This window comes from Brachyistius frenatus, unplaced genomic scaffold, assembly GCF_029030835.1.
Source record: "Brachyistius frenatus isolate BFR_SWC_R1_liver_20210118 unplaced genomic scaffold, ASM2903083v1 Contig_144, whole genome shotgun sequence".
Taxonomy (NCBI): Eukaryota; Metazoa; Chordata; class Actinopteri; family Embiotocidae; genus Brachyistius; species Brachyistius frenatus.
This window is the reverse complement of record NW_027210743.1, coordinates 146,131-158,797: the sequence shown is the minus strand read 5'-3', so window position 1 is coordinate 158,797 and position 12,667 is coordinate 146,131. Positions and strand designations below refer to the sequence as shown.

General features: G+C 43.4%; 1 protein-coding gene across 1 annotated transcript in view; it reads right to left on the bottom strand.

Moving 5' to 3' along the window:
* The window catches only part of olfm2a (olfactomedin 2a), a 43,288-nt gene extending 30,837 nt beyond the window's left edge, over window positions 1–12,451 (bottom strand). Inside the window, exon 1 of the mRNA XM_069715514.1 lies at window positions 11,983–12,451. Within this exon, the coding sequence (XP_069571615.1) occupies window positions 11,983–12,039 (57 nt within the window). The 5' untranslated portion in view covers window positions 12,040–12,451. The remainder of the gene's footprint in view (window positions 1–11,982) is intronic.
* Between the last annotated feature and the right edge of the window lie 216 nt (window positions 12,452–12,667).

Below are 12,667 nucleotides of genomic sequence, written 5' to 3'. Positions count from 1 at the left end.
ACAGAACCAGCCTGCAGTATTGTGTCCAGCCTCTTTGTCAGAGCTCCTACTGAAGCCCCCATTTGTATCCTCTGTCTTCAGGTCATTAATGCTCACAGAAGCTGTAACATTTAATTAGGGAGACATTATTAGTACAACACAGGCACAGTGTGCAGTGGAGAGAAATCCCAAAACAGCCCCTAACTGAATATTACATTTAGAGCCACATGGAGTTATGGGCAAAAGGGTTGGGAGAAACTTGTAGATACACACATTACCCTGTCATTGTGTGCTTTTATGGAGTTTTTGCCTTGCTGGTAGTGAAGGAAAGAAGAAAGATTATTAGTTTAAATAAACAGCCTTGTATTAGCTGTGTTGTCGTACCTTCCCCCAACACCCCGTCGTTTCCAGCCGTATAATCTGCAAAGTCTCTGCTGCATTGTCAAAATGAGGAGCCACTGATCCGTTCACTGATTATACAAACAAACAGACAGGAAAATATCAACAAACTGGTGAAAATGAGGATAGCGAGAGGAAATGAGAGGCTTGTATGGATATTATGAAGGGGCAATATTCTGTGGAGTTAGCTGAGTGTGAGATGAGAAGTATCGTGCGAGTTAAGCGAGTGGGAAGGAGCTGGTGGGAGGTAGGTGGAGAGACCCTAATAGTAAAGAGTGGCCATAGAGTCGTGTGCTACTGTACACCACACGGGGCTGCAATGAATCATCGGGCCGGATCTCTCAGCAACAGACGTAATGTTCAGCGGCTAAGGTGCACATAAACTGTATGGTGGATGTGGTGACATGTTTCAATTCAGTTCTCATCCCAAAATACAAACCACATCCCAGGATTGGTGTGCTTTGAATGTGTGAGTTTACGTGTGGGTTTTACAAACACAAATAGTAGCTGCGTGGATTTGTCTGAAGAATTCCAGTTGACGCAAGATGTGCATCATGCCCTTCACAGTGAACACAACGCACATCTATGGAGCTTAAAGATGATATTTGTGAGTGCATGTCTGAGCCCAGATATGATACCAGAAAGGCCATCCCTTGCATTAATATTCCATGCAGCACATGGAGGGATGGAAGATGATTTTCCCCTTCAGGAGGCCTTTCCTTTGCTAATCGTTACCATAAGTATTTTCATTGGCTGTCTTTACGACTTAAACTCTGTTGCTCATTTCTCCCGGGACAAATCATTGTTGATTATTGCCTGATTGCCACGGGTAAAATGGACAAGAATGGATTGTAAATAAGATCCAACCTCTAAGCATGGGAGATTAGAATGACAGAAATACCCTGTAATAATGAGTTTGAGAGGGTAACAAGCATTCTGGAACCGTTTCTGCCACCCACAGATTAAATCATTAATTTAAATTTTAATGACACCCGTGCCTGTGCCCACATCTGCACAACAACTCTGTGTTTGTCTTAATTCGAAAATGAAAGGCTTATAAGGAGGACACTTGTCTCTTAGTCCAGAATAATGTGATTTTCAAATTTCCATGTTGATATTCTCCATTTAATGGCACTTCCCTGAATCAACAGATTATCCACATACACTTTTTTCACAGTGTAATTCCCCCCAAAATATCTAATATTACTCACAGGCACAAATCGGTTGGTTTAAGTTTGGAATGAGTCCCGTCGTTCACGTTTAATAGTCTTGTTCCGGGCTGTTTGGATAAGATCAACACAGATTTAAGCATGGCAGCTGCAGATATCGATCCAGAGCATGCCAAGTAGAAAAATGTGCCTGACAAGTGAGGAGTACTCCTCCCTGAAGATCTCCGCACCAGCTCATTGTAAGCTGTTATTCTCGCTGAGAAGAGTAAGAGAGGAGAGCCGGGCCTGAGAGGGCCAGTAGCCCGAGGCACTAAGGCATAAAGAGAGACCTCTCCTGAATACCTATTCATCACATCACCATTAGTGTGGCTGTAGCACTCAGCTACGCTGCTGAAAAATATAACAAGGATCGCTGCATTACAACCCGTGGCATAGTTTGACATCTTGGTTGCCTGACGCACAGCCAGGACTTCAAACCTCCTGCTTTTCTCACCTTGTTATGCAACAAGATGCAGCCGTATATATCTCGCTACTCATCCGCAAGCACACAAACTCGATAGTAGATAAACAAGTCTAGACTCTAATCATCATGAGAGCATGTTTTTATCAGAGCATGACGTTCCCCCCAACCCACAGAAATGCCACTCTACATCATTTTCTTCTCACATCTTGCCTGTCAACACTCATCCTTTCTTCCTGTTGCTTCCTGCGTCTCTCTTTTCCAAGCGACAGGATGCACATGCCTTTGTTTTGTCATGGTTGTGGCCGTATTGATTAAGCGATGTAGAGCTAATTAAAGACAATCTGCAAGGAGTGTCATTGCCAGTGAGGGTAACAGAATCACAGCAGTGACAGAGTGATAGGCCTCTAATTATTATTCTCCCTTTGGTGAGGATGGGAAGGATAATAACCCCACAGGCACAGTCGGAAAGCTCTCCGACTCTGACTGTTTCTCCCTCTATCCCTGCCCCGCAATCTCCAGTTTTCATTTCCAGCAACTCTGCTTTGTCTTTATCCTTTCTTTTATTTCTCTCTCTCTCTTTCTCTCTTTCACACACACACACACACACACACACACACACACACACACACACACACACACACACACACACACACACACACACACACACACACACACACACACACACACACACACACACACACACACACACACACACACACACACACACACACACTTCCCAACCATGCTGCCCTGCTCAGCTACTCCACTGGGCACTAATTCAAACCCAGTTCACATCCTCTCACTTTGGACTGACGCTGCCCACCAACCCTGATCACCACAGCATCTTCACTTCACTGCATCTGGCTACAGTGTGTGTGTGTGTGTGTGTGTGTGTGTGTGTGTGTGTGTGTGTGTGTGTGTGTGTGTGTGTGTGTGTGTGTGTGTGTGTGTGTGTGTGTGTGTGTGTGATTAAATGCTTAATATATACTATCTGCTCTCTCTTTTTGTAATACATAAACCCTTTTTATTAGAATGCAACACTTTTTGTAGCTGTTTTTGTTCCTACACACGCTGTAGCATTAACAGCATTTGGATGCAGCATGCATGCCCATTGCCAAGAGTATCACCAAGGGTGAAAGGATGCTTTCTTTAGAGTAGAATAAATACGTTTAGTCTTTTTACAAAATGTCTTTGTGCTTCTAAAGCTGAAGAATACTGAAAAAGAAGGTGAAAAGAAAACCATTCTTGTCTGTATACTCCAAAGTGTTGATAATCAAAAGGACAAAAGTAGCAATGGTTTCATGGAAGTGCCGGATACAGGACTTACTTTAAGAAAAGTTCCTTTCAACTAATATGCTGATCTAAATCAGAGCCCTAGGGTTTATGAAAAATTAATGCCAAAGTCTGTGAGTTACATGATTTTTCTCCAATCTTGTGTAATCCATCAAAGCCAGATTAACCTCATTTCAAGATATGTCATCAATGTTGCACATACAGTATCATTCCATTTTATTCTGATTCTCCAATTAGCTGCATAGGGCAGTCTTCAGTTGTGACTCCTACATCCAGATTTTGTATTCACAGCCAGTATTACACACTACTGTGTCATGTGTGTTTTATAGACTTGGAGAAATCCCAGGGGTTTAGAATCAGGCGGCATAAATGTAATTCAAGCTGGTGTTCCTTCCACTGGAGCGTCTTGTTATCTCCCCTCTCGTGCATGTAGTGTCTCTATCAAAGGACCTCTCTACCTTGCTCACCGTGGGGCTGCAGAGAGCAGCTCCGCCAGCCTGCTTGATATGCAGCAGTGTCTGGTGGCTGCTGGGCTCCCACGCCTCTCTGACTGGAGCCTTTAAGTCTTGGCGCAGTCAGAGAAAGCCTCCCTCATCAATGGTCCTACTGAGTGGTTGTGACAGTGCCACGCGGAAAACACATCGATTAAACGGTTCCTCTCGCCTTCTGCTTCCGCTTCCACTGTGCTGCATAGCGCTCATCCTTCATTCCACCCCAAAATAAATGCCCCGCAATTGAGTTAGCTTTCATCATGGGAGGCAATGCTGTCACACTCACACGTGGCGTTGAGGCGACGATTCTGTGGAACGGAGGTAGCAAGGATCATGTGAAGTAGAAGGAGAGGGACACAAAGTGCAGAAGAGATAAAAGGAGAGCAATAGCTGCGGTAGTAAGAGAGAAAGGAGCAGAGTACAGTGTGAGCATTTTAACCAAGATTTACTCTGTCTCTTGTTTATTGCTTCTCATTCACTGTCAATTGGCTGCTACTGCTCTCAACTCCATAACGTGAATGTCAGCAATTAACTAGGGCTTTCAAAGGGAAAAACGAAGCTGCACAGAATCTCCGAGGGAGAATCTGACATGAAAACCGAACTGCTTTTCAAGGAAACACGATTTCCTAGGGGGTGCGGAACGTTGTCCAGCCATGTGAATGAGCAGGTGGAAACAAAATCTATGTCTGGTGTTTGAGAATGCATCACACTCTCTGATGTGTTTCCTCCGATAAAAGTGAAAAGATGTGAAGAGCACCGCTCAAGTAGCAGCTCGCCCAATCTGCTCAGTCTTATGAAAGCTTTTGTATCAGAGCGGGAAGAGGAGCTCTAGGCGTAACAGCCATATTTATATTCCAATCTTCTACACAGAAACCCACATTGCCAGGCTCATAAAAGATTCATCGAGCAGGGGAAAGCAAGGTCGTAGAGAAAACTGGTCAGAAGGTGCCTACTGCAAAGCAAAAAAAAAAAAGAGTGGATGGGCATCCACACACACACACCAAAAAAACAACACAGAGTGAGTTCCACGGTGGCAGTTTAAAGGGTAATGTATGTTGTTACCCTTATTATTGGTGGCAGTGTGTCCAGCATTGACCAGATGATCAAGCATGTCTGTGCTCTAATTGGCATCTGTCAGTCACACAGTACACTACAGCAGCCTTAATAGCTTTAGCCATGTTTGTTAGAATCGATTCCATGCGTTGCAAAGCTCTTTGTCTGGTGTGGATCCCATCGCTGACATGTTTGTGAACCAGAGAGTAAAGGGGAGCTGGAGAGAAAGGGTGGGAGACAAAAACAATGTGTGTGTGTGTGTGTGTGTGTGTGTGTGTGTGTGTGTGTGTGTGTGTGTGTGTGTGTGTGTGTGTGTGTGTGTGTGTGTGTGTGTGTGTGTGTGTGTGTGTGTGTGTGTGTGTGAAAGAAAGAGTGCACGCCGACGTGCATGTGTGTGCCTGTTCTGGGTGTTGTCAGGGAAATGTCACTCTTGCTTAGAGTCACAGACATAAACCTCTGGGAGTCCTGCACCCTCCAGCACACTCACACAGAAGGAAAGAGAGAAAGTGGAGGAGAGAATGCGATATAGGGATGATATTCATCCCACCAGTCAAGCTGATCCCTCCATACACTGTTGACAGCAAACATACAAATAACATCCTATGCATTATATTAGCAACCAGCATATTTTGAGAAATAATTTGTGCATTAGTCAGACATTGTAAAAGTGTCTGGAAGAGAAAATAAGGGTCAAAAAGGGGACGTGCACGCTCAAAAGATGACACGTGTAAATCTACTTTCATTTCCTCCTGCATGAATAAAAAAAAAAGTAATCAGTCCCCGAGTGTACAGCTGGCTGCTGGTTAGCTGCCAGGTTAACCATGTCTGTACAAATGAGAGGGCTTGAAGAACTGTATTTAGGACTCGGTCCCCAAAGACCTTAAAGACCTTCCTAATGGCGATTATAACCTGCCCTGGAGTCAGACAGCTCGGTCAATGGGACGGCGGATGGTCATTTTAGGACAGCAGGCCGCTGGGTTTTCAGCAAGACAGAAAACAGCAATAGAGGTCATGTAGAGCCCACATAAGCCTGCAGCACGAATGGTGGTGGTCAGTCTGTGGCTGGGAATGAGTAAGTGGTCATTTAAAACATAAACTAAATACCAAGGTTACCATAATCTTCTATTTCATTCTGGCCATTCCAGGTTGAAGCGAGAGTATTACCTATCTTTGAGATATTTGAAGAATATTCAGGGTTTCCAACAAGAAATGCCTCGTGTGGATGACAATTGAATAGATCCAATTATTGTATAATTGCAGAGCTTAAAAAAAAAAATCAAGAAACAGACAACATCTGAGGGATGTGGTTAGGGTTGTAAATTAATATGACATTTGGCCCACAGTGCAAGGAAGGGTTGCTATGAAAAACTGACTGTTGCACAAACCACTCGTATCTTATTCTGTAAATGTATGCAATGTATGTAGTGAGATTAGCGAACAGTTCTTATGTTGTCTTTGTTCAAGCAGGAAGGTCATTCGTGTTTGCATATGTATATACTGTATATGGAAAAAGTTACTGAGAGTCATCCCACTGACCTCACATGCTTCGCTACTTGCCGTTGCATCCGTTAACCAGTTACCACGCAGACCACTGCCTGCAAAAAATATCGTCATCAATAACCCAACCAGGCACACAATCCTCCATCTCCTAAAAAAGCCCACTGTGCCATCGAACAGTATTGACTCTCACTAATTCCTAACCACAAACAACACGTTTCACAATTGCCCAAACTGTCAACTTGTCAACCTTAACCTTAAAACCTTAAGTCTTACTCCAAAAATACAATCTTTTGTGTTCACAGATGGGAGTTGGGTCCCCACGGTCGCTGTGTGTGTGTGTGTGTGTGTGTGTGTGTGTGTGTGTGTGTGTGTGTGTGTGTGTGTGTGTGTGTGTGTGTGTGTGTGTGTGTGTGTGTGTGTGTGTGTGTGTGTGTGTGTGTGTGTGTGTGTGTAGAGATTATTAGTCCCTACAAACGCGCCCAAACATACAAACGCCTCTGATGATGGAGCAGCACGCTACATGAAAGCACATCAAACATTAAGATGAGGGAGGGAACAGCGGACGGCACAAAGGCTCAATAGCTCTCTGTGCTTCAGCCTCCTTTCTCAGGCGGTATCTCTTTTATAAAACAAATCTCTCTACAGTGGCTGACTCACACAATGTGCTATCATTATCGTGCACTAATTCAAGCTCTACCCTAATCAGTCATGACACAAGCACATACTATTCAATCTCTCCGAGCAGCACTGAATCAAACATAATGCAACCTCATTATCTGTGTCTGATTGTGAAGCAGCACCTTTGTATACTGATGGGGGAGAGCATGAAGTTGGATGCAGGCAGAGTGGCTAATCTAACCCTGCCTGCTCACTTATTCACCCACACAGTGCAAGACGTGATTGTTACTGATTGACGGCAACAAAGAAATTAGGTTATGTAGGTCAGTGTGAGGTTTCTTATTCAACAGGCCAAGGTAGAAATGCAAATTACACTAAGCTTACATCATATTGTAATATATTAGGAAAATGTGTACTTTATTAATTGAGAGAATGAATGCTGTTTGAACTACGTACAGACGGTGTTACGTCCTCGTAACAGATTTCAAGATATGTCTCTGTTGCAGCTTGACCTTCTAATTACATGGGCTTGTGTGGTCATGCAATGTTCACAATTCAGACAGGCACTGGAACTGTCCAGCATAGCAAGGTGATTGTAACAGTTGTGTGTCTGTGGCTCTTGCTGCCAGATTTACACCCTGGCTCCTGAAGCTTTTCATTTGTTTAATTCTCTAGGTGGAGGTTAGGCTGCTGCTTGGCAGAGCACACTCTGTCCAGCCTGCTACCTACTGGAGTGTCCTTTCTCCTGTAGATTTGCATCTCTGCTCTTCTGTGAACTGTCATCAAGCTAGACTGTGTCATTCCTCACTATTTGTGTAAACTTTTAACAGGTTAGCTCACTGATAATGATGGCAGAGGGAATATGTTTTTATATATATATATATATATTTCTTTTTACACGGTTTGACATGCAATGTTTTGGTCAGATTGCTGTGTAATTGTTTTTTGGCATGGAGACAAGGACAGAAATTTACCACAAGTGGCGTGATCACTCATATCTGGGGAAGGGCTTTTGTTGTGATCATGCTGCTTTGCTCTCATTGGACTGGCACCAGGAAAAGAGATTTTTTTTTTGTTCTTGCCAAAGGGTCACTGCCAGGGTGGTGCACTGTTTAAAGCTGTCTCAATTGGACATTAGCCAAACCAGCTGTTTGTCCTGCCTGACTCTGGTTTAGCAAAGGTCTGTCCTCATTGTCCTCACATGTGGATACACTGTAGAAAACTCTATCCTCAGGTCAGCTTCCTGCTATACATCACTTTGGCTGTTTGTTTGTGTAGAGTCTGACCTAATGTTATGTCAGGCTTGTTCATAATTCTGACAAATAACCAAGAAAGTCTTCTCATTATAGCTGCTGTTGCATTTGTGTCAATAAAACCGTCTAGTTTCAGTGACACTTATATTACAGTACTAAACTACCGTATAATTACCTCAATGTAAATAAACTAAACATGTGTGCCAAATGATGTTTTAAACAGCTATATGATTTACAAATGCTCCTTCCTTTGCAGAGCTCGCCTTTTAGCTATAAATCGACCATGGCAAAGCGACTTTCTGCCACAATCTTTGCACAAATCTAGAATGAGGAAACACAATTTAACAAGGTCCTAAATAGTCTGTTCGAACTGATTATTTTTCATGATCCCTGGTGAGAGAAGGGATCAAGTTAATCACAGAAAAATCAAGCCAATCGCTTACACAAGGTTCTGTCTGCCTCTTTGAGAATGGCGACAATTAGGTTTTCTCCCCCACTGCACTTGGTGTTTGAACAGGAAAAACAACAAACCGATTGTTCATTTCTATCATTCTAAACCACACTGATGTTGGGAGTCTTCAGGGCCAGACATCTTAAACCAATAACGGCAAACCTCTGGCACTCGCTTTGCTCCAATGGGACCAAACCAAAATTATTTTTTTCCGCCCCTAAACTTTAGCATGAATCTTTCGAGTACACGAAACAATCTATTTAGTCTTGCAGCTTAAACAGAAATTATGTAGCTACAGAAAACAAAATAAAGAAATTTGCCCTTTGAAAGATGTTACCGCAAGTTTCAGTCAGGCTTCAGCATGTTTTTTAAACCGGGTTGTTGGGCAGAAATATTACTAAACGCATTTTTACGATCTGCAAACATGAGCATGTGTCTTGATTATGTTCTTAAATTCTTGGCTTTGACAAAGAAATGATATTTGTTTATATTCAGAGAAAATTTTCTTGTGGTCTTTTTTTTTTTATCTGCGTTGAACAACAATAAATATCTGATTTCCTCATAGTTTATAATTATAATTAATCACAATTAAGGCCTCGTTGACATAAAGTAAATAAACATCTTCTAATTCCAAGTTTAATCTGATGCAATACATCTCCCTCCATACCTTGTTAAAGTTGAAGCCAGCAAAGTATCATGTAGGTGTCATTTATCATATAGTATATAGATGTGTAGTAAATGCATTACGTACAAATGCACACACAGACACACACTCGTGTCAGGATATCCTGTCATGCACAGCTTCATGTGCACACCATAGCAAGACATCTGTGGCAAGGTCAAGCAGGTGCTCATCTGTATCAGAGGCACTAAGGACCCCTGGGCTTTATGGGTACTTAACAAACACATGCAGTGAACGAACAAGTGCATCTGTCTAATTAAAGCCCACTAAATATTTCATAAAGGCCTGCGCTGACGCTGTGACTGAAAATATGTGGATATCTCAACTCTGCTGGTAGAGTGTGTACCCTCATTGCAGCAGATATGCAAGAAGTCATCAATTCTTTATGTTTGCAGCGCAATTGTAGAGGGACGGGTGGTGTCATATTTTCTTTCAGACCTTTCAATATTTAATGTAAACACTTACAACAAATTGTCCCCCAAGGCCAATTACTGTATGAGAAGGGCTTGAGATATGATAGTATATCATCGGCTACATTTTCAGTGTCAAATCCGCAAGTGTTTCACAGACATTTATTCCTCTTCATTTACTGAAATGCATCCATGGTGCTGTGTCAGGAGACACAAGTTGTGTAATTTACTATTTTGCTTGAAGTGTTCAAATTTGTTATTAAGTTAGCTTTTATCAAATGTCCGTTTATTTGAAGTTGTGGTTAAAAACATTATCAAGCATATGGGAATTTTGACTGATTACATTTACACTGGTTCATGTGGCTGGCCATGTGTTCAGTATAGTTGTTAAATTAGAGCCTAAAAAACTCCGCACGTTGTTTCATCCCACTCAGAATGGAATCAGTATGTTTTCCTCTTCTGCCATCTGTGCTGTACGTGCTATACTTTGAACCCGACGCACAGGTGTACAGTACAACCTGTTCATCAACGCACCTCCTGCAGAGCGAAAACACACTGTAGCCTCGACTCCATTTAAAGGTTAACCGCAGTGTGTAATCACAGTGTATTTAGGCAGCAACATATGGCCTTTACCGTTTACATGTTACAAAACATTTGTAAATGCATAACAAATTATTACTCAGCCTGATACAATTGCAACAATACACCACAAATGATTTGATTCAATATCGTGATATAGATGCAGGCAGTGGTTGTGCTTGGTGTGAAAAGTCCACCAGGCAACAACAACAACAACAACAACAACAACAAAAAAAGGCATTCACTGTAACAAACTGCATTGTTTACAGGTTTCAGAGGTTAAAGTGTCATAATCCACTGGAACCATCCCAGAAGAAAAATTGCATGACAGAGACTCAATGTGATACTGCTACTCATCTCTAATATTACTTAAGCTGTTCCGTTTGTTTATCTACGTTAAGGATTTTATTTTTAGAGCTGTATTTGTAGGGCCCTGCGGCCTGTCTGTGGCCTTTGCCAAACGGTGATACTCACCGTCAACGTACGAGGAGGCGCTGTTTGAGGTGCTAAATTGACTCAGACTACTGGTTTTAACCGAAGGCGTCACAGGGCGCCGCACATGGACCTGAATATACTGCTGCATAGAACTATAGGTGAGAAACGGCGCAGTCCAACACAGATCATTACCTATTTGATGCAAACTTGCATAACAGGCACTTTGGATCTGCTTCAGCTGCACACCTGACACTTTCCAATCCGTCAGTTGTGCTCAACACTACCTGTGCAGTATGCTGACCAGCTGAACCCCATGCAAGTTAAAATGCTCCTGCCTTGACTGAAAGCTTTTCTGGGTCAAATAATTGACTGTCCTTCGCTTCAATTTACAACTGTCACATCAAAGCTTGTCATTCGTCCCGAACGGACACGGCTTCTCTCGAGTGTCGTGCACATTAAGCACGCGCCACACGCGCAGACACACATCTCCACAACCATCTATACAACCATTTGTTGGCGCTGGTCTGGTACGCCATACTAATTACTCATAGCTTCTATTCACAGCCACAAATCGGACACAGTTGTCTGGTCCTTTCAGCCTGATCGGTGCCATCAGTTACAGTGATTCTCGGGGAGCCCCCCCCCCCTGGACCCTCTCTGTCAGTGATGTTAGAGGTAGATACGAAGATCCGTAAACAACGACCTCCGGGGGGCATCGAAGGCATCAGAGCGCCCACAAAGCAATTAAACATAGCCTTCTGTCAAGAGAAAACGCTACTTTATATCAAATGACTTTCCCCTCTTTGAGACAATGTCCACAACACAACTAGAAATTACATCAAGATGTATGTCTTAAAATGTGCGGGAGCTCAAGTAAACCGTGTTCAAGTGGATTTACTGTCAAAACAGCTCTGCTTACTATTGTGCCTGAACTTTATACCTACGCTGCTGTTGCTTTAGTAGTACACCAGATTACATATTGAATGGAGATAGCTTCTGAACAATAGCACTATGCCTATTTAATACTGCACCAGGTCTTTGCACTGACTTTACATAATATTTCCCCTCTTTTACAATGCCATACATTTCTGATGAAGGCGTCGGTTCCCACTTAAATTTCACATTCTTGAGAATCCATACACAAGCGGTTAACAATGCCTTAGGAACTTTTAAGCAATGCTCATTAATAGGTTGCAAGCGTCCGTACCTCAGCAGGCATGACAGCTAACATCACAAGTAGGAACATGGCACTGAAGAGATGCATTCTTGTCGAAATGATAGCGTCCCAGCCGACACCAGTTCCTGCAGCTCTCCCCCTCCGTTCTTGTCCTTTACTGGGGCGGTTTCTTCAGACACAGAGGGATTCCTTTAATGCTGTCTCGGCTGTGCGCCACCAGCCTCATCACCAGGACGCACAGCAGCCCTCTCTGGCTCGGTAAAGCGACCAGCCGCGTTGCTCTTGTGGAGCATAGACTCTCTTTGCGGGTAGCGAATGCGAAAGCTCCAGTCTCTAAAAGAGGGAGGTGGGGGGGGGGGGGTCCTTAGATGCTGTAGTCGGCGCGAAGAGGACGGACAGCGGTCCCCTCCGTCCTGCTGAATAACTGCGACTGAGCGAGAGGAGCGGGGGAGAGTCGCAGAGGTTGGAAGGTGACTGCTGTGCTTGCAAGGTGCCGACGCTAGGAGCAGCACGTCTATGTGCTTGGAGCCTAGTCAAAGAAGTACCACTCTTTGATGCAGCCAAGCTTGGCCGTGTGTGTGTGTGTGTGTGTGTGTGTGTGTGTGTGTGTGTGTGTGTGTGTGTGTGTGTGTGTGTGTGTGTGTGTGTGTGTGTGTGTGTGTGTGCGAGAGAGAGAGAGAGAGAGAGAGAGAGCGAGAGAGACCTGCTTGCACTG